Source organism: Oncorhynchus keta, chromosome 14, assembly GCF_023373465.1.
Source record: "Oncorhynchus keta strain PuntledgeMale-10-30-2019 chromosome 14, Oket_V2, whole genome shotgun sequence".
Classification (NCBI taxonomy): domain Eukaryota; kingdom Metazoa; phylum Chordata; class Actinopteri; order Salmoniformes; family Salmonidae; genus Oncorhynchus; species Oncorhynchus keta.
This window is the reverse complement of record NC_068434.1, coordinates 23,370,871-23,392,904: the sequence shown is the minus strand read 5'-3', so window position 1 is coordinate 23,392,904 and position 22,034 is coordinate 23,370,871. Positions and strand designations below refer to the sequence as shown.

General features: G+C 44.8%; 2 protein-coding genes across 2 annotated transcripts in view; one reads left to right on the top strand and one right to left on the bottom strand.

Annotated features, from left to right (window-relative positions):
- Nucleotides 1-106: 106 nt before the first annotated feature.
- On the top strand, nt 107-8,055 carry LOC118394214 (protein FAM163B-like). The gene is made up of 3 exons (XM_035787439.2): nt 107-587; nt 6,465-6,580; nt 6,721-8,055. Exons 2-3 carry the CDS (start codon nt 6,488-6,490, stop codon nt 7,135-7,137), a joined length of 510 nt encoding a protein of 169 aa, XP_035643332.1. The 5' UTR covers nt 107-587; nt 6,465-6,487; the 3' UTR covers nt 7,138-8,055.
- An 85-nt stretch (nt 8,056-8,140) lies between these two features.
- LOC118394043 (ADAMTS-like protein 2) overlaps nt 8,141-22,034 on the bottom strand; it is a 29,193-nt gene continuing 15,299 nt past the window's right edge. Inside the window, exons 11-19 of the mRNA XM_052461355.1 lie at nt 18,539-18,857; nt 14,143-14,246; nt 13,921-14,047; nt 13,387-13,600; nt 12,957-13,112; nt 12,644-12,814; nt 12,255-12,431; nt 10,799-10,943; nt 8,141-10,346 (exon numbers count right to left, since the gene is read on the bottom strand). Coding sequence (XP_052317315.1) covers nt 10,225-10,346; nt 10,799-10,943; nt 12,255-12,431; nt 12,644-12,814; nt 12,957-13,112; nt 13,387-13,600; nt 13,921-14,047; nt 14,143-14,246; nt 18,539-18,857 — 1,535 coding nt within the window. The 3' untranslated portion in view covers nt 8,141-10,224. The remainder of the gene's footprint in view (nt 10,347-10,798; nt 10,944-12,254; nt 12,432-12,643; nt 12,815-12,956; nt 13,113-13,386; nt 13,601-13,920; nt 14,048-14,142; nt 14,247-18,538; nt 18,858-22,034) is intronic.

Here is a 22,034-nt window from a genome sequence, read left to right as displayed (position 1 = left end):
TGTGTTTTGCATCATTAGTGCCAGTCTTCAGCGGCCCCTATCAAATGTTGACTACATAATAGAATTGAGCGGGAAGGAGAAAGGTAATTTGGGAGCGCGGGAAACAATTCAGCTGACAATACCGTCGTATAAGCGTCCAAATAAACAGAGCAACTTGTAGGACTACTTCAGTAATCTTCAAATTGTGCTTGCAAGGACCCATCTTTTTCTAACTCCTTTTAACGTCTTTTCGAAGTGAAGACAGATGGAGATAAACTTGGGAAATTGTGATGGGAATTTAATTGAAGTGTTTGGTTTCTTTTAGATTCGACACGTTTTTTCCAAGGAAATAAGTGCTTTACCACAGAATAGCTACAGGGATCGTCACTTTTGTCGTTTTCGGTATTAAAGGTACAAAACAAATGTTTCCTCTTAAGAGTAGCGAACCTGATGATAATCCCATTAGTCTACAATGAAAGTCTATTAATCACCTTCAGGCGCCGCTGCCTTTGAGCGTCACGTGGCTGCAACACGGATGCCCAGAACCCGGGCTGCGCGAGCCGGAGGCACCCGGGACGCGACATGGGACGATTCAAATACTTATAGAGGTAAGATTATAACCTGCGTGCGAGTCGTTTATTGTTTAAGTAGTTTTGTGTTTTTGCTTTCACACACATTTCACACAAGTCATTTAGAGTATTGCTCGTACTCCTGAATGTAGGCTAGGCTTGGTTAATGTAGGCCTATTATAAAACCCTATATGCTTAATTTAGTTTATTAGATATTGATAAAAGTTTTTATTTCATGTATCTCTCATATTTTGCTGACTATGAGCGTTTTTTTAAATCGATGGACGTGGTCTAAGGGGAGCAAAGACTGAAGACAGAAATGTTCGAGATCGGATGAGACAGTTACAGGAAGTTAAATGTGTCATGAGATTGAAAGTGAGACAATCTGCATGATAATTGAATACCTATGACATGTTTTTATAAATTCAGTACACTTGTCGCGTGCTCTTGGCACTGAGCGGCTGTCCATGGTGCTGATATGCTCTCCATGCGGCGGGGTGGTTGAAACCTGAGACAATTGTAGCATGTGTGATTTGTGCAAATGGGTAGATTGGCTAAAGCACATAGCCTATGATTTTTGGTCGTTCGTGAGGGGGATAGGCATCTCTGTCTTGGACCCAGCGATTATATGATGTGATGTATGATGTGATGTGTAATGTGCTGTGGAGGTTTTTGCAATTTTGTTATCAATGGGTCAAAACAGCAATTATTTAGTATGGTTAGATGCCTTGTAAAAATGTGTTAAACGAAAAAATATTTGAACTCTCTCCAAACAAATAGCATTCTGTAAGTCTAGGGAAACTTTCATGGTTTGTTGATGATAGAATACCACATCTAATGGCCTGTCCATTGACTTTGAGAGTTGGCCCAATGCCTCAAGAGGTCATGTCAGACATTGTTCTCTGAGAGATAGATTTTAACCTGAGAGCTAGTACTCTAATGCTATAGTCTAACGATAGTCAATAGAATATCCTTTGCACTTCTTGTTTAGGATGCATCATGGGCACTCTGTCTGTCTGTCCGTCCATCCATCCATCCGCCCGCCCGCCCGCCCGCCCGCCCGTCCGTCCGTCCGTCTGTCTGTGCCTGTGTGTAATGTAACCAAAGTGATATTCAATTTATTTTTTAATAGATACAAAATAAACTAGTAAGGTGGAAGGTACACCAATGTGAGAATGCTATTCATTGACTACAGCTCAGCGTTCAACACCATAGTGCGCTCAAAGCTCATCAATAAGCTAAGGACCCTGGGACTAAACACCTCCCTCTGCAACTGGATCCTGGACTTCCTGACGGGCCACCCCCAGATGGTAAGGATAGGTAACAACACATCCGCCATGCTGGGGTGCGTGCTCATCCCCCTCCAGTACTCCCTGTTCACTAATGACTGCATGGCCAGGCACGACTCCAACACCATCATTAAATTTGCAGATGACACAACAGTGGTAGGCCTGATCACTGACAACAACAAGACAGCCTATAGGAAGGAGGTCAGAGACCTGGCCATGTGGTGCCAAGACAACAACCTCTACCTCAACATGATCAAGACAAAGGAGGTGATTGTGGACTACATACAGGAAAAGGAGGACTGAGCACGCCCCCATTCTCATCGACGGGGCTGCAGTGGAGCAGATTGAGAGCTTGAAGTTCCTTGGTGTTCACATCACCAACAAACTAACATGGTCCAAGCACACCATGACAGTCGTGAAGCGGACACGAAAATACCTATTCTCCCTCAGGAGACTGAAAATATTTGGCATGGGTCCTCAGATCCTTAAAAGGTTCTACAGCTGCACCATCAAGAGCATCCTGAATGGTTGCATCACTGCCTGGTATGGCAACAAATCAGCCTCCGACTGCAAGGCACTACAGAGGGTAGTGTGAACGGCCCAGTACATCACTGGGGCCAAGCTTCCTGCCATCCAGGACCTCTATACAAGGTGGTGTCAGAGGAAGGCCCTGAAAATTGTCAAAGACTCCAGCCACTCTAGTCATAGACTGTTCTCTCTGCTACCACATGGCAAGCGGTACCGGAGTGCTAAGTCTAGGTCCAAGAGGCTTCTAAACAGCTTCTACCCCCAAGCCATAAGACTCCTGAACATCTAGTCAAATGGCTACCCAGACTATTCACATTGCCCTCCCCCTCCTCTCTCCACACCACTGCCACTCTGTTGTCATCTATGCATAGTCACTTTAATTAACTCTACCTACATGTACATACTACCTCAACTAACCGGTGCCCCCGCACATTGACTCTACCGGCCCCCCCTGTATATATTGTTATTTTCTACTGCTCCTCTTTAATTACTTGTTACTTTTATCTCTTATTCTTATCCATATTTTTATAAACTGCACTCTCGGTTAGGGGCTCGTAAGTAAGCATTTCACTGTAAAGGTCTACACCTGTTGTATTCGGCGCATGTGACAAATAAAATGTGATTTGATTTGATCATTATGTAGATCTAGAGAACAGCCTGCCATGGAGAGTTGTAACAACAAGGGCACTGCGTTCATCCACCTCTGGCCTGCTCGCCTCCTTACCACTGAGGAAGTACAGTTCCCGCTCAGCCCAGTCAAAACTGTTCGCTGCTCTGGCCCCCCAATGGTGGAACAAACTCCCTCACGACGCCAGGACAGTGGAGTCAATCACCACCTTCCGGAGACACCTGAAACCCCACCTCTTTAAGGAATACCTAGGATAGGATAAAGTAATCCTTCTCACCCCCTTAAAATATTTAGATGCACTATTGTAAAGTGGCTGTTCCACTGGATGTCATAAGGTGAATGCACCAATTTGTAAGTCGCTCTGGATAAGAGCGTCTGCTAAATGACTTAAATGTAAATGTAATGTAAATGTAACCCCAGCTGAAAGTAGTTGTGTGTGTACTGCAATATGGATCATGAGGAACTTTTAAATCCTGGCTGCATGTGGATGGCCAGTGATTTGTGTATTATGGTGAATCACAGCAGTCGGTGTAAATGACTCCCTTCCTGCAGGGACACTGATACCAGACCAGGTCGTCATGGGAACAGAATGCAATATGTTGAGCTGAAGCTATCTTGTGGCAGAAAAGGAAAATGGAGGCCACCACAAACACTCCGACCATTACTTCTCCTGTCCTCCCTGTGCGTGGCAGCTACAGGATAAGGATAAGGACAGGATGAATAATGGTCTGAGTGTTTGTGGTGGCCTCCATTTTCCCTTTCTGCCACAAGATAGCTTCAGCTCAGTTAGACATTTTGCTGTTACAGAATACCGTATCTGGGGGGTCATTGTGAGAAATTGCGCAGCTCTTCATGCAAGCTAGTCTTTCATAGCCATTCAGATGTGACTATCAAACCTATCACACATCACTTCTAACTGCTTTGGAATGGACAATTCCATTAGCCTTTGCGGGAGCAGGGGACTTTTAATAGAACATTCCAGACACCTGGTTACTTCCTGCCTTATTTAGTGGACGTCTACAGCATCAATAATATGTATCTGCTTTGGTCTGATGATATATTCTGCAATATTATTCACAGTGTGCTTAAACTAATAACACACACAATTATATGTTATATATTGAATATATCATTTAAACATTCACAGTGTAGGTTGGAAAAAGTATGTGAACCCCTAGGCTAATGACTTCTCCAAAAGCTAATTGGAGTCAGGAGTCAGCCAACGTGGAGTCCATTCAATGAGACGAGATTGGAGATGTCGGTTTTAGCTGCCCTGCCCATTACCTGATGTGAACCATGCTTCGAACAAAAGAGATCTCAGAAGACCTAAGGTTATGTCACGTTCGTTAGAATGAGTGGACCAAGATGCAGTGTGGTATGGTTCCATCCTCTTTATTATGAAGTGAAACTCAAAGAAAGCAATAAATGCACAAACCGAAGCTTGAAGCTATAAAAAGTCAAGATCCCACAAAACACAAAGAGGAAATGGCTGCCTCAATATGATCCCCAATCAGAGACAACGACAAACAGCGCCTCTGATTGGGAACCATACCTGGCCAACATAGAAATATAATTACCTAGATGACCCACCCTAGTCACACCCCGACCTAACCAACATAGAAATATAATTACCTAGATGACCCACCCTAGTCACACCCCGACCTAACCAACATAGAGAATAAAAAGCTCTCTATGGTCAGGGCGTGACAGGTTAATAATTGTTGACTTGCATAAAGCTGGAAAGGGTTACAAAAGTATCTATAAAAGCCTTGATGTTCATCAGTTCACAGTAAGACAAATTGTCTATAAATGGAGAAAGTTCAGCACTGTTGCTACTCTCCCTAGGTGTGGCTGTCCTGCAAAGATGACCGCAAGAGCAAAGGGCAGAATGCTCAATGAGGTTAAGAAGAATCCTAGAGTGTCAGCTAAAGACTTACACAAATCTCTGGAACATGCTAACATCTCTGTTGACGAGTCTACTACACGTAAAACACGAAACAAGAATGGTGTTCATGCTGCACGTCTGAAGTTTGCAAAAGTGCACCTGGATGTTCCACAGCGCTACTGGCAAAATATTCTGTGGACAGATGAAACTACTGTGTAGTTGTTTGGAAGGAACACACAACACTATGTGTGGAGGAAAAAAGGCACAGCACACCAACATCAAAACCTCATCCCAACTGTAAAGTATGGTGGCGGGAGCATCACGGTTTGGGGCTGTTTTGCTGCTTCAGGGCCTGCACAGCTTGCTATCAGTGATGGAAAACTGAAATCCCAAGTTTATCAAGACTTTTGCAGGAGAATGTTAGGCTATCTATCTGCCAATTGAAGCTCAACAGAAGCTGTGTGATGCAACAGGACAACGACCCAAAACACAGAAGTAAATCAACAACACAATGGCTTCAACAGAAGAAAATACACCTTCTGGAGTGGCCCAGTCAGAGTCCTGACCTCAACCTGATTGAGATGCTGTGGCATGACCTCGAGAGTTGTTCACACCAGACATCCCAACAATATTGCTGAACTGAAACAGTTTTGTAAAGAGGAATGGTCCAAAATTCCTCCAGACCGTTGTGTACTGTAGGCCTGATCCGCAACTACAGAAAACGTTTGTTTGAGGTTATTGCTACCAAAGGAGGGTCAACCAGTTATTAAATCCAAGGGTTCACATACTTTTTTCCACCCTGCACTGTGAATGTTTACACGGTGTGTTCAATAAAGACATGAAAATTAATGTTTTGTGTGTGTTATTATTTTAAGCAGACTGTTTATCTATTGTTGTGACCTAGATGAAGTTCAGATCAAATTGTATGACCAATTTATGCAGAAATCCAGGTATTTCATAAGGGTTCACATACTTTTACTTTCCACTGTATCTACTTGAAATTCACTGGAAGTCTGTCTCTGCCTTAGTGTTGAGGCTATTTCTGGGTTTGATGTCATGTCTGCTGTGTAACTCCCATGCATTATTCCAGTATGGTCCTACACTGAATGACACGTTCCTGGGACCTTTCCTACAGTACCAAACAGTCTCAACAAGAAGGAAAGCAAACTAAGATGGACTCAACCTATTAGGAAGCTTTTGATTTAAAAACCATACAATGTGTCCATGTCCTCTGCAGTTCATTTGTCTCTTTTACCATGTCACTGCATAGACCAGTAGATTCTTTTGAAATTCATTTTACTTGAGCTTGAATTTTCTCTCCAAAACAAGTAAATCGATGGCTTTTCAATTCCCCTCTAATGTACATATTTTCGGGAAATAACCTGATGATTTGAAGGAATTTGCAATTACTGCACTATGCCTTTGTTTCAAAGAGTGGAAGTGATCACTAAAAGCAGCAACATCAAATTCCCAATGAGGGCTGTTGTCAAGGATACAAATCTATATAACAGAGATTATCTAAGTTTAAGCACTACTCCCCCCTTCAATCTGTCCCCCTTTCTCCTTCTATTCTTTTCTCTCTGTAGAGTGTTGATGGAGAGGACTTCGAATGTCAGCCGGGACAGTGGTTATCTGTGGTGGAATTCTAGCTACAGTCATCTTACTGACTATCGTTGCAGTACTGTGCTACTGTAGGTTGCAGGTAGGCTAAAGTCTTGCCATGAAGAATTCGATTTTGTGAAGTAGCCATGTTTTTTCTACTTTAGCTGTGATGAGTGCATAAGGTTTTACGGTGACCAGCTTGATCACTCTGTCACATGTTTCTCTCTGCTCCATTGGCAGTATTATTGCTGTAAGAGGGAGGAGCCAGAGATGGAGGAGGAGCAACCGGACCTCACCATCATGTCCTCTCTCCCCACACCAGTGCACACGGCTGATGACCAGGACATGATGACCACGCCCCCCTCTGAGCCCAACGGGCCCGCCTTTGTCTACACTCCTTCCCTGACCCGCAAACCAATGACACACTCCCATAGGTTTTGCCCATCCTGCACTCGCTACTCCTTGCCCTTCTACCTGCAGCACTCCTCTGAGAGACTGCATAACGGTGGGGGCCGCATCAGCTACAGGACTGTGCAGCAGCAGGAGCTGGACCTGCCAATGGACCTGGCCAGCTTCAACCACAAGCTCAACCTCATCCGCTCTGTCACCATGAGGGAGGTGGTCACTCACAGCCAAGGTGTCAGCACTGATGTGTAGCGCCCCATGGTGGCTGGGAGGACTAATGTTAGGGACCTGACCTGGCTGAAGGGAATTTTATTGCACTCTTACTTACTGTAGATATTTTCCACCTCACCAAACCGATGGATACGTTCACTCGCTCACATGATGTAGAGAGGTTTTTTGGTGTCACATGCAGATATATGGACACCTACTCCTGAATTCACATGAACAGTTCTTTTGAAATGGCTTAATATCATAGGCATATAGGATCTGTGATTATGAGGGAGACATTTTTTCTCAAGAGAAGCTTAAGCAGGCAGATGCATAACTTTGGTACGGTGTATGTTGTGTGATACCTGTACTATACATTCTCTTTGGGTTTATGCAGGTGATGACACATAAGCTGCTAAAATAAGTCCAGAACCCTAAGTAATATTTTAGATTAGACAGAAAATGACCTGATTCTCCAATATTCTGAAGTGTTTTGGTTAAAGTTCTGAGTGTCCTCATAACAGCTTCATAATAGAGTGTGGAAACTGAACTATTTTAAGAGCTAATTTGGTGACAATTTAAAGGGAAAATATGCTTAAATATGTATTTGAAGGGATTTTCATGTCGTTCATTGTCAAGTCATATACTTCAAGTTCCACAATACATTTGACATACTTCAATTAAGTTGGTTTCTCCAGCAATGTGTGTAATGTTCACTTGGCAAGTATGGGTGGCACAGCCCTTTTTGTTTTGTGGAGAAACGTGACATGTCTTGTTTGCTTTAACAGGGTTTTGTCTTCTTAGTGTATAGGATATTTGTTTGTTATTTCAGCAGTAAATGTGAGAAGGAAAACGACACACAGAAACCAGCAGGTGGCATCAGGTCCTAATCCATGCTTTTCCCATCATCGATACTACTACTTTGGATGAACCATATGTGAAATAGTGTCAACAATAAACTGTTGGAAAAATAAGTGTATGTTTTTTTGTGTGCCTGATATTCTGAACCCAACATAGCAATCAAAGAAACAGCTATAATTTAGACCTTTTAATGGAAATACAGGTAGATACATTGAGCATTTCAGTTGATAACAGTACAAAATGTCAATGATAACTTTTTTGGACAAAGAGGCATCAGTTAACAAAACCAGTAAACTAGATAACGATATTTGCCAATATGAGACACACACTCTTGAATGTATTTCAACCTTCTCAAGTGTCAGGAATCTTTCAGTTCATAAATGGGATAACTGGATGGTCATACTGTATGTCTTCAGTCTTACCCTCTCAATTCACTCAATCACATTTAGCTAACTGGCATTTAGTAACTTCGAGAATTATATGCCACGATTGATAAAATCATGTGTGATGAGCAATAAATAAATTGTATGTCCTGCAAAAAATAACTAATAACATAGAAATAGCAGTATGGGCATAATAACAATAGAATGGGCAGAATAACAATAGAATGGGCAGAATAACAATAGAATGGGCAGAATAACAATAGAATGGGCAGAATAACAATAGAATGGGCAGAATAAAATGAGACACTTACAAGAGATGAAGCAGAAATGAGTCTTGAGACATTTTTTAAAACCTTTCTTTGACATATTGTACTATTTCTTATAGCATAGCCAAGGATAACACTCAGTAAGGCCACCGTCCTTGTGCCAGACACTAATTAAAAATATAATTAAATAATATAATCAATATTTACCTTAAATACAGTCTAGACATGCAGTATAGTCAACCAGGAAATAATTTGATGCATCTTTCCACATAAGTATGGCCCTGTGTGGTTTAAGAGATTTCTGATGTAGGATTCTCTCTTCAAAAGACAAAAATAGATGCACCAGTTCACTCTTTGCTCTCTCGTCTCCCCGCTTGACTCTTAATACTTCAGGGTTTCAGTCTTTGCATGTGCCCAATTGTCAACCTCTGAAAGAAAGGTATGTGGTTGTGGTTCATACTGAAGCCTCTATAATATTCTACTGTTTTTTCCTTATTTAGATCATATCCCTTTGGATATACCATAGCCTAGTGTGGTGTAGTAGAGTAGCCTAGTGTGGTGTAGTAGAGTAGCCTAGTGTGGTGTAGTAGAGTAGCCTAGTGTGGTGTAGTAGAGTAGCCTACTGTGGTGTAGTAGAGTAGCCTACTGTGGTGTAGTAGAGTAGCCTACTGTGGTGTAGTAGAGTAGCCTAGTGTGGTGTAGTAGAGTAGCCTAGTGTGGTGTAGTAGAGTAGCCTAGTGTGGTATAGTAGAGTAGCCTACTGTGGTATAGTAGAGTAGCCTAGTGTGGTGTAGTAGAGTAGCCTAGTGTGGTGTAGTAGAGTAGCCTAGTGTGGTGTAGTAGAGTAGCCTACTGTGGTGTAGTAGAGTAGCCTAGTGTGGTGTAGTAGAGAAGCCTAGTGTGGTGTAGTAGAGTAGCCTACTGTGGTGTAGTAGAGTAGCCTAATGTGGTGTAGTAGAGTAGCCTAGTGTGGTGTAGTAGAGAAGCCTAGTGTGGTGTAGTAGAGTAGCCTACTGTGGTGTAGTAGAGTAGCCTAGTGTGGTGTAGTAGAGTAGCCTAGTGTGGTGTAGTAGAGTAGCCTAGTGTGGTGTAGTAGAGTAGCCTACTGTGGTGTAGTAGAGTAGCCTAGTGTGGTGTAGTAGAGTAGCCTAGTGTGGTGTAGTAGAGTAGCCTAGTGTGGTGTAGTAGAGTAGCCTAGTGTGGTGTAGTAGAGTAGCCTAGTGTGGTGTAGTAGAGTAGCCTACTGGGGTGCAGTAGAGTAGCCTACTGTGGTGTAGTAGAGTAGCCCTACTGTGGTATAGTAGAGTAGCCTAGTGTGGTGTAGTAGAGTAGCCTACTGTGGTGTAGTAGAGTAACTTACTGTGGTGAAGTAGGGTAGCCTACTGTGGTGTAGTAGAGTAACTTACTGTGGGGAACATACTGTGGTGAAGTAGAGTAACCTACTGTGGTGTAGTAGAGTAATTTACTGTATAATAGTCTACTGTAGTGTAGTAGAGTAGCCTAGTGTGGTGTAGTAGAGTAACTTACTGTAGAGTAGTTTACTGTAGTGTAGTAGAGTAGCCTAGTGTGGTGTAGTAGAGTAGCCTACTATGGGGGAAAGGCTTTGGGGGTGTCAGGCAATACTAAGAGGTGTGATGGGCCCTGCAGGAATGGCAGCAGGCCTTGCTGTAGTACCAGTGACTGCACAGGTTCACCTTCAGAGCCAGAGAGCAGTTGGTGGTGGGTCGGTCCTGACAGCTCTCATCTGCATGACAGAGACATTTATGATATGTTCAATCATATGGAAAAAGTAGCCTCATCACAATCAGAAAATACTGTAATGACAAATCTATCAATTAATCAATCAATCTGCCTTTTTACCTCCATAATCTAAACACTCAAGACTTTGGGCTGTTAGGAAAGAAAGAGGTGCTTGCCCACACTAATAAGTATCTCAGTTGTGAAAAGCAAAAATGTACTGCAAATAATACAATTAAAAACAAGTGCTTTGACGATGCCATGTTCTCCGGTCTACTTTTGCCTGTGACTAGACATAAGCTACTGTAACTCTCCTAAAGTTGCCAGAGGCTGGGGTTATGTGCTGCTTGTATAGCCTGATCTCAGATCTGTTTGTGCTGTCTTGCCAACTCCTATGGCCATTGGTGTTGGAAGACAGCACAAACATATCTATTTGGGACCATGCCATTGCTTATATACCTGGGGGTTCAGTGGGACAGGGTTGCAGGGCGCAGGTCTGCTTGGCCACAGGCTTGGTCAGGGAGTCACACCCTCTCACGATCTCCCTAGCCTGGTAGCACTTTACATCTCTCATCCTAACACCCACACCACACATCTTAGTGCACTGAGGAATGAACACACCACACATCTTAGTGCACTGAGGAATGAACACACCACACATCTTAGTGCACTGAGGAATGAACACACCACACATCTTAGTGCACTGAGGAATGAACACACCATGCATCTTAGTACACTGAGGAATGAACACACCACACATCTTAGTGCACTGAGGAATGAACACACCACACATCTTAGTGCACTGAGGAATGAACACACCACACATCTTAGTGCACTGAGGAATGAACACACCACACATCTTAGTGCACTGAGGAATGAACACACCATGCATCTTAGTACACTGAGGAATGAACACACCACACATCTTAGTGCACTGAGGAATGAACACACCATGCATTTTAGTGCACTGAGGAATGAACACACCACACATCTTAGTGCACTGAGGAAGGAACACACCATGCATGCATTGCACTGAGGAACGAACACACCACACATCTTAGTGCACTGAGGAATGAACACACCACACATCTTAGTGCACTGAGGAAAGAACACACCACACATCTTAGTGCACTGAGGAATGAACACACCATGCATCTTAGTGCACTGAGGAATGAACACACCACACATCTTAGTGCACTGAGGAAAGAACACACCACACATCTTAGTGCACTGAGGAATGAACACACCACACATCTTAGTGCACTGAGGAAAGAACACACCACACATCTTAGTGCACTGAGGAATGAACACACCATGCATCTTAGTGCACTGAGGAATGAACACACCACACATCTTAGTGCACTGAGGAAAGAACACACCACACATCTTAGTGCACTGAGGAATGAACACACCACACATCTTAGTGCACTGAGGAATGAACACACCACACATCTTAGTGCACTGAGGAATGAACACACCACACATCTTAGTGCACTGAGGAATGAACACACCACACATCTTAGTGCACTGAGGAAAGAACACACCACACATCTTAGTGCACTGAGGAAAGAACACACCACACATCTTAGTGCACTGAGGAAAGAACACACCACACATCTTAGTGCACTGAGGAAAGAACACACCACACATCTTAGTGCACTGAGGAAAGAACACACCACACATCTTAGTGCACTGAGGAAAGAACACACCACACATCTTAGTGCACTGAGGAATGAACACACCACACATCTTAGTGCACTGAGGAATGAACACACCACACATCTTAGTGCAAGGATTGAACACAGCAGCACTGCTCACGGTTGTGATTTGATAGGACACCGTATATGTAAATACAATGTATTGCTCATGTCATGATGTTTTCAGATATAATGTCATGGTTGAAATGGTATCTCACCTCAGACCAGGGTGTGGTGTACCACTTGAAACAGGGCCTCTCAAAGCAGGTGTTCTCGTCCTCTGGCCTCTCACTGGCACCACAGTCCTCGCTGTCGTGGGTCTGGAACTTCCCAGCGTTGATGCCGGCGCATTGCACGATCCTCCGCTTCACACCGCGGCCACATGTCGTGTTACACTGAGAGGAAAATAAGACTGCTTTCAGCTAAGGAATCTCTAACCAAGAGAACATAAACAAAACATCAAGAGAACATATATAAAACATCAAGAGAACATCAGGTAAACATTGTCAAAATGCTCATCATAATATCAACAGACCATCAATAAAACATAAATAGAACACCAATAGAGCATTAATAGAACATCAACAGAAGGACCCAGTTGCCTTACCCTCTCCCAGTCCTGAGTGAGCCAGTGTGGGGCACAGTCCTTCTCCCCACAGGGATGGATGGCCAGGGGCTTATTCTCCGGAGAGCACTGAGATTCAGGCACCACACGGCCCTCTGGTGTCTTACAGTACACGTGGCGTACCATCTTCCCCTGGCCGCACAACCCCGAACACTGCGGAGGTCAAAGGTTAACAGGAATGACACAGCAAAAGCATTAGTGATCAAGAGCAACTTACAGTCAGTACAATCACTATTCCTATCCGTAATCAATGTACCAACGAGACGGAGTAGTGTGGTGAAAGTAGTGTACTCACTGGCCCCCACTCTGACACAGTCCACTGGCGTTCGCAGGGCGAGCCTGTGCAGTTCTTAATGTTAGGGGGGCGGGTCGGGGGATCACATAACTTGGTTTCGTCTGAACACCTGACCTCCCGGGTCACCTGGGCCCTGTGGCCACACTTGGCTGGACACTGGACAGGAGAGAGGAGAGGGCACAGGACAGACTCCCTTTTAATATCATCTACAGCTGCCCAAACAGTTGTAAGTAGGATGCAACAATGTACTTACTATAGTGTTCCCACGCAGTAATTCCTGTAATGTAAACCACACACACACACACACACACACACACACACACACACACACACACACACACACACACACACACACACACACACACACACACACACACACACACACACACACACACACAACCGTTAACTCCCACAGTATAGCTCCACCCACCTCAGTCCACTCGGCCACCTCCCATTGGGGGCCACAGGTGGGGCTCTTACAGGCACGGCGCTCCAGGGGCCTCTCCAGTTCTGCCACGGTGCAGAGATCACTGTACACAGAGCTGTCCAGCCCGGGGGACAGCATCTTCCAGCAGCGCACCAGACGGAACTGGAAGCCCTCACCACAAGTACGAGAACATTCACTCCAACTGCTGGCCTCCCACCTGAGGGTGAGGGAATGCACACAGAGTAGAGTTCAGGTATAGTTAGTGATCTTCTGAAGTCAATTAAATCAAATATTATTACTGTAAATGGTATGGTAGTGGCCAACACCAGTTTATAGTTCCTGGTTAAGTGTGGAAAAGAGACAAACATTGTTCTCAATGAACTTTGATTGCCACATCGTCCAACTGGTAAACAGTCCTTATATACTGAGTATATAAAACATTAAGAACAGCTGCTCTTTCCATGACATAGACTGACCAAATGAATCAAGCTGAAAGCGTGTTATTTTCTGGTAAGTGTGTTATTTTCTGGTGCATACCTGGGCTGGCACTCCCTCCCAATGCAGAAGTCATGAACAGGCTCAGGTCGGGTCATATTGTCACACTGCATGTCATCTACCTCAACTCCATCGTAGCGCACACACATGGCAAAGGACTTTGACACTCCTGCAGCGGAAATTATTACAGGCAAACTAAGGAATAACTGAACATGTCATAAGTTATCCATATACATGTGTGTGTGTGTGTGTGTGTGTGTCTACCTATAGAGCAGGTGGAGGTGCAGGGTTCCTGAGAAGACAGTTTCCAGCGGTACATGTCTGCAGGGCTCAGCTTGAAGTTCTTCTGCAGCAACCTCTGAATGGTCCTGTCAAACACAACACGACAACAAGGTCTCACACGAATGGTTATGTCAAACACAACACGACAACAAGGTCTCACACGAATGGTTATGTCAAACACAACACGACAACAAGGTCTCACACGAATGGTTATGTCAAACACAACATGACAACAAGGTCTCACACGAATGGTTATGTCAAACACAACACGACAACAAGGTCTCACACGAATGGTTATGTCAAACACAACACGACAACAAGGTCTCACACGAATGGTTATGTCAAACACAACACGACAACAAGGTCTCACACGAATGGTTATGTCAAACACAACATGACAACAAGGTCTCACACGAATGGTTATGTCAAACACAACATGACAACAAGGTCTCACACGAATGGTTATGTCAAACACAACATGACAACAAGGTCTCACACGAATGGTTATGTCAAACACAACATGACAACAAGGTCTCACACGAATGGTTATGTCAAACACAACATGACAACAAGGTCTCACACGAATGGTTATGTCAAACACAACATGACAACAAGGTCTCACACGAATGGTTATGTCAAACACAACATGACAACAAGGTCTCACACGAATGGTTATGTCAAACACAACAACAAGGTCTCACACGAATGGTTATGTCAAACACAACATGACAACAAGGTCTCACACGAATGGTTATGTCAAACACAACATGACAACAAGGTCTCACACGAATGGTTATGTCAAACACAACAACAAGGTCTCACACGAATGGTTATGTCAAACACAACATGACAACAAGGTCTCACACGAATGGTTATGTCAAACACAACACGACAACAAGGTCTCACACGAATGGTTATGTCAAACACAACATGACAACAAGGTCTTACACTAATGGTTATGTCAAACACAACATGACAACAAGGTCTTAGACGATTAGTCCTGTCAAACACGACATTACAACAAGGTCTTAGACGATTAGTCCTGTCAAACACGACATTACAACAAGGTCTTAGATGATTAGTCCTGTCAAACACGACATTACAACAAGGTCTTAGACGATTAGTCCTGTCAAACACGACATTACAACAAGGTCTTAGACGATTAGTCCTGTCAAACACGACATTACAACAAGGTCTTAGACGATTAGTCCTGTCAAACATGACATTACAACAAGGTCTTAGACGATTAGTCCTGTCAAACACGACATTACAACAATGTCTTAGACGATTAGTCCTGACAAACACAACATTACAGCAACGTCTCAGGCGATTAGTCCTGTCAAACACAACATGACAACAAGGTCTCAGACGATTAGTCCTGTCAAACACAACATGACAACAAGGTCTCAGACGATTAGTCCTGTCAAACACGACATTACAACAAGGTCTCAGACGATTAGTCCTGTCAAACACAACATGACAACAAGGTCTCAGACGATTAGTCCTGTCAAACACGACATGACAACAAGGTCTCAGATGATTTGTCCTGTCAAACACGACATGACAACAAGGTCTCAGATGATTTGTCCTGTCAAACACGACATGACAACAAGGTCTCAGATGATTTGTCCTGTCAAAAATGACATGACAACAAGGTCTCAAACAATTAGTCCTGTAAAACACAACATAACCATGCCTTCACAGTGAACCCACTAAACCCCAGCTCTCTCTTCCACACACACATTGCTGCATCACTGCTATGGCTGATTAACCTCAACATCAAAATCATAACAACCAGTGACATTCTGTTTTTTATACATTCACATAAAAGTGACATTCTTATCATACGTGTACTGGAACTGCTGTGTCCAATCCAGAGAGCTCGGTATGTTGTTTTGAAAGTTTCTTACTAGCCAGTTAACTTTTTAGTTTGGATCCCGTGACGCATTTGGCATCAGTTGCTGGGACTGCTGCTCTTTGTACAGTGATCCTGCTGACCAAGGCCGGGTCTGAGGAGCTATTTGGCGTAGCAGTTAGCCTAGCTGCTCGTTAGCTGCCTATCAAGCTAGGGGGGTTTCTTGAAGGCTTGAACGCAGCCTGCAACGCGGTTAGCCATTGTGGCTGGGACAGCGGGTTGTGCCAGGTTTGTGGCTGTCTAGATCCTTGCTGTTTGTTGTGTTCAATCTTCCCTGTGACCTGCCCTGTCTGGAACTGTGAAAAGTAACAGCGTAACCTACGTTGCTAGCTACTATGACAAAGACCAAAGCCGGAGGGAGTACCGTTGAGGACAGTGGTGTCTATCACAGGTGAAGGATCTTTTAAACAAACAAAAATTGTTTTACAAGCAGTTGTTAAAACAACTAGAAAATAGCTTTGTGTTTTGTCCAAATACTGGTCGATTCAACTAATAAAAGAATGGATGACCTGACCAGAGAGGTAAAGGACCTGAAGAACAGTTTGCAGTTCTCCCAGGGTCAGCTCAATGAGTTGAAACAGGAGAAGAGCAAGATGACAGCAAACTGTAAATCATTGAGAGAGGACATCAGTTCTGTGTGTGAATCCATGATAACAATGATGGATAAATCAGACTCGAGGGACAATCAATGCAGAACAACATGGTTGTGGATGGAATTGCAGAATCTCCACATGAGACCTGGACAGAGCCTGAGGACAAAGTAAGAGAATTGATATCTGAGAAATTGAAGATGGACCCCCGGAAGATTGAGGTGGAGCGCGCCCACAGGACTGGAAAACACACCACCAGCCCAGGTGACAGGCCCAGACCAATAGTGGTCAAGTTCCTGAGGTTCAAGGACAAGATAGCTGTTCTGGAAAGAGCCAAGAACTTGAGAGGAACGTATATCTTCCTCAACGAGGACTATCCTGAAGCTGTGCGCCAGAAGAGGAAAAAACTTATCCCAGCCATCCATGAAAGCTGCCAGAGCACGTGGGGACATTGCTTACAACCGCCTTGACAGGCTCATTGTCCACCCTCCTTCCCGAAGCCTGGAAGGGATGAGAGCCAAGTCTATGGGTTCCTATGGGTTCCAAGCAACACCTCACGACACAATGCCTCTTCCCTATTTGACCTCAATAGTTTGTGTGTATGTATTGGTATTGATATGTAGGCTACGTGTGCCTTTTACAATTGTTTTATTGATGTAATTCTGTCCATGTCTACTAATGTTCTGTATTATCTCATGTTTCATGTTTTGTGTGGATCCCAGGAAGAGTAGCTGTTGCTTTTGCAACAGCTAATGGAGATCCTAATAAAATAAATACCCCAAAATATCACTGTCTGATTTTTATAACCAGAGCAGATGTTTAGAGGAAAAGGGGGACCAGGAGAGGAAGGTAGGAGGAGAATGAGAAGGTGCAGGTGGAGAGGAGGAAGAGCATGAAGAAGAGGACGAGGAAAAGCAGGAAGTGTTTGGGTGCGGAAAAGAAAGAGGAGGAGGCAGAGAAGAAGAGAAAAATGGATACAGTCTTTCATTTAAACAAATAATTATAGGTATTTGCGGCGAAGTGAAAAATATGACTGGGAAGAAACATACTGTCAGACTGTATTCACCTCTGGGAGAAATGTGCAGAAATTAGTCACAGTTACACTGAGATATGCCGGTGAAGTATGATTCAAAGTTCCTGTGTATGTTCAAATAATCTGTCCCCCTCCTCTCCTACTTGTCCTTCACTTCCTCTACTCCCTTCCTCCTCCTCCTCCTCCACCTCCTAACCTTGTCCTCGTCCAATCCGTTCTTCTCCCCAGTGCAGGGGAAGACAGGGCGGGTCATGTGATGTGTTTTATGGGGCACTGGCAGAAGAACTGGCAAAGCGGTGTTTGGACACAGCGCAGGGAAGCCAACATGAATTATAAATATGATGGAATGCAATCCCGGCCAGCTCTGAGCTTTAGCTGTCTCCTCTCCATGCGATTCTTGGGATGTCTCAGAAGGAAAAAAGAAGCTAGCATTGGATCGGTCCAGAAGCCAGCATGGAGCACATTCCATTCCACTAGCCAGCCCAGCCAGCAGCACAGGCCCTTGTCCCTGGCAAGACGATACAGCACTTTTAAATGCCCCTCTGCTCAGGACCTTGAAATGACTCACTCTGGTCCTCACTTAGAGAGAGTAGTGTTCACTCTAACTCCTCAGCAGCAGCATCCCTTAGTGAAGAGAGGTAGTGTCTGGTAGATGGAAGAGGAAGATCAGATGGGATTCTGAAGTGCTTTTTTTGAATGGGTTCCTATACCTGATAACAAGCTGATGTTGGGCCAGCATTGGCTCAGCGTTGAGTTTTCCTTTTCAACTATATCTGCTATAACTATAATGATATGTGCCTATTTACTTCTGCTCATTGTGTGGATCTCTCCTTACTCTACCTGGTTCTGTTGGTACGGTTGTTGCTCCTCATCCCTGTCAGCAACGTCCTGTTGGGGAACAGCAGGTCTCCAGTATCATTCCTCCGCCGGCCCAGACTGAACTCCCCCAGTGAGCTTTTGAGGGGGAACTTCACACTGCTATGGTCTACCTCCAATGGCCCCACCTCTGACGAGAACAGTCCCTCTCCCACATCTGGACCAATCCGCTCACCCAGCAAGACTCTCCAGATGAGGTTCTCTGGATCTGCCACCTCCTCTAAAGGCCTGCTGGCTGCCGGGGCAGGGACTGCTACACTGCCTGTGTGACTGCTGTTGCCATCTGTTGGGATGGCAGGAAGGGAGAGGAAAGTTAGAGAAATTATTAAAGTGGGAGAAAGCCTTATATACTCAGCAAAAAAATAAATGTCCCTTTTCCAGGACACTGTCTTTCAAAGATAATTCGTAAAAATCTAAATAACTTCACAGATCTTCATTGTAAAGGGTTTAAACAGTGTTTCCCATGCTTGTTCAATGAACCATAAACAATTAATGAACATGCCACTGTGGAACGGTCGTTGAGACACTAACAGCTTACAGACGGTTGGCAATTAAGGTCACAGTTATGAAAACTTAGAACACTAAAGAGGCCTTTCTACTGACTCTGAAAAACACCAAAAAAGATGCCCAGGGTCCCTGCTCATCTGTGTGAATGTGCCTTAGGCATGCTGCAAGGAGGCATGAGGACTGCAGATGTGGCCAGGGCAATAAATTACAATTTCTGTACTGTAAGACACCTAAGACAGTGCTACAGGGAGACAGGGCGGACAGCTGATCGTTCACACAGTGGCAGATCACGTGTCTGCTTGTTCTGTGGGTTATTAAGTCAGGAATGTCAGTGTTCTGCCATGGCCAGCAAGAGCCATGATCTCAATCCCATTGAGCACGTCTGTGTTAATGTAATTTAATTATGCCAATGTGCTTTCATTAATTGAAAACCTATCTATTTTATGAGAATTTGTAAGATTCTTGTTTGCAGAAAATAGACGCAGACCAGACTTTCAATAATAGATAACAGAATTTATTCTCGGAGCACGCTGCCACTTAACCACGAACAACAGTTTATATACAGATCATGACGTCATTTCATTGCTTTAACATTTACATTTACATTTAAGTCATTTAGCAGACGCTCTTATCCAGAGCGACTTACAAATTGGTGCATTCACCTTATGACATCCAGTAGAACAGTCACTTTACAATAGTGCATCTAAATCTTAAAGGGGGGGGGGGTGAGAAGGATTACTTATCCTATCCTAGGTATTCCTTAAAGAGGTGGGGTTTCAGGTGTCTCCGGAAGGTGGTGATTGACTCCGCTGTCCTGGCGTCGTGAGGGAGTTTGTTCCACCATTGGGGGGCCAGAGCAGCGAACAGTTTTGACTGGGCTGAGCGGGAACTGTACTTCCTCAGTGGTAGGGAGGCGAGCAGGCCAGAGGTGGATGAACGCAGTGCCCTTGTTTGGGTGTAGGGCCTGATCAGAGCCTGGAGGTACTGAGGTGCCGTTCCCCTCACAGCTCCGTAGGCAAGCACCAAGGTCTTGTAGCGGATGCGAGCTTCAACTGGAAGCCAGTGGAGAGAGCGGAGGAGCGGGGTGATGTGAGAGAACTTGGGAAGGTTGAACACCAGACGGGCTGCGGCGTTCTGGATGAGTTGTAGGGGTTTAATGGCACAGGCAGGGAGCCCAGCCAACAGCGAGTTGCAGTAATCCAGACGGGAGATGACAAGTGCCTGGATTAGGACCTGCGCCGCTTCCTGTGTGAGGCAGGGTCGTACTCTGCGGATGTTGTAGAGCATGAACCTACAGGAACGGGCCACCGCCTTGATGTTAGTTGAGAACGACAGGGTGTTGTCCAGGATCACGCCAAGGTTCTTAGCGCTCTGGGAGGAGGACACAATGGAGTTGTCAACCGTGATGGCGAGATCATGGAACGGGCAGTCCTTCCCGGGAGGAAGAGCAGCTCCGTCTTGCCGAGGTTCAGCTTGAGGTGGTGATCCGTCATCCACACTGATATGTCTGCCAGACATGCAGAGATGCGATTCGCCACCTGGCCATCAGAAGGGGGAAAGGAGAAGATTAATTGTGTGTCGTCTGCATAGCAATGATAGGAGAGACCATGTGAGGTTATGACAGAGCCAAGTGACTTGGTGTATAGCGAGAATAGGAGAGGGCCTAGAACAGAGCCCTGGGGGACACCAGTGGTGAGAGCGCGTGGTGAGGAGACAGATTCTCGCCACGCCACCTGGTAGGAGCGACCTGTCAGGTAGGACGCAATCCAAGCGTGGGCCGCGCCGGAGATGCCCAACTCGGAGAGGGTGGAGAGGAGGATCTGATGGTTCACAGTATCGAAGGCAGCCGATAGGTCTAGAAGGATGAGAGCAGAGGAGAGAGAGTTAGCTTTAACAGAAAAAGTGCTCTTCACTGACGAGTCGCGGTTTTGTTTCACCAGGGGTCATGGTCGAATTCGCGTTTATCGTCGAAGGAATGAGCGTTACACCGAGGCCTGTACTCTGGAGCCGGATCGATTTGGAGGTGGAGGGTCCGTCATGGTTTGGGGCAGTGTGTCACAGCATTATCGGACTGAGCTTGTTGTCATTGCATGCAATCTCAATGCTGTGCGTTACAGAGAAAACATCCTCCTCCCTCATGTGGTATACTTCCTGCAGGCTCATCCTGACATGACCCTCCAGCATGACAATGCCACCAGCCATACTGCTCGTTCTGTGTGTGACAGGAATGTCAGTGTTCTGCCATGGCCAGCAAAGAGCCCGGATCTCAATCCCCATTGAGCACGTCTGGGACCTGTTGGATCGGAGGGATGAGGGCTAGGGCCATTCCCCCCAGAAATGACAGGGAACTTGCAGGTTTCTTGGTGGAAGAGTGGGGTAACACTCTGGCAAATCTGGTGCAGTCCACGAGGAGGTACTTAATGCAGTTGGTGGCCACACCAGATACTGGCTGTTACTTTTGATTTTGCCCCCCTTGTTCAGGGACACATTATTCCATTTCTGTTAGTCACATGTCTGTGGAACTTGTTCAGTTTATGTCTCAGATATTGAATCTTGTTATGTTCATACAAATATTTACACATGTTAAGTTTACTGAATATAAATGCAGTTGACAGTGAGAGGACGTTTCTTTTTATGCTGAGTTTACTAAGACGAACAAGATGTGTTTCCTGGTCAGGTGGTCAAGAAGAACTCCTGGTGCTTTTTATAGAGTATGTAAAGAGACATTTTATGTGCAGTTTGTACACAACAACAAAACAACACACAAAGCCTTTCTGCACATTCCTAACGGTAGTAGAGAGGGCCTCATACCCTGACTACACCACTCGCGGTATTCAATTATTGCACCCACACTGCTCGCGCGCGTCAACGTGCGTCTGCGTTGACAAGGGCTAAAATAGAAGTCCTTTCTATTTCTGACGCAGATCGCGCTGCAAGTCCTGCCTCTCCCATC

Excerpts from the sequence above, each read along its gene's own strand:
- LOC118394214 (XM_035787439.2), top strand. The coding sequence starts at position 6,488 with ATGTCAGCCGGGACAGTGGTTATCTGTGGTGGAATTCTAGCTACAGTC. Across the intron at positions 6,581-6,720 it reads TGTGCTACTGTAGGTTGCAG|TATTATTGCTGTAAGAGGGA; the intron begins GTAGGCTAAAGT and ends CTCCATTGGCAG.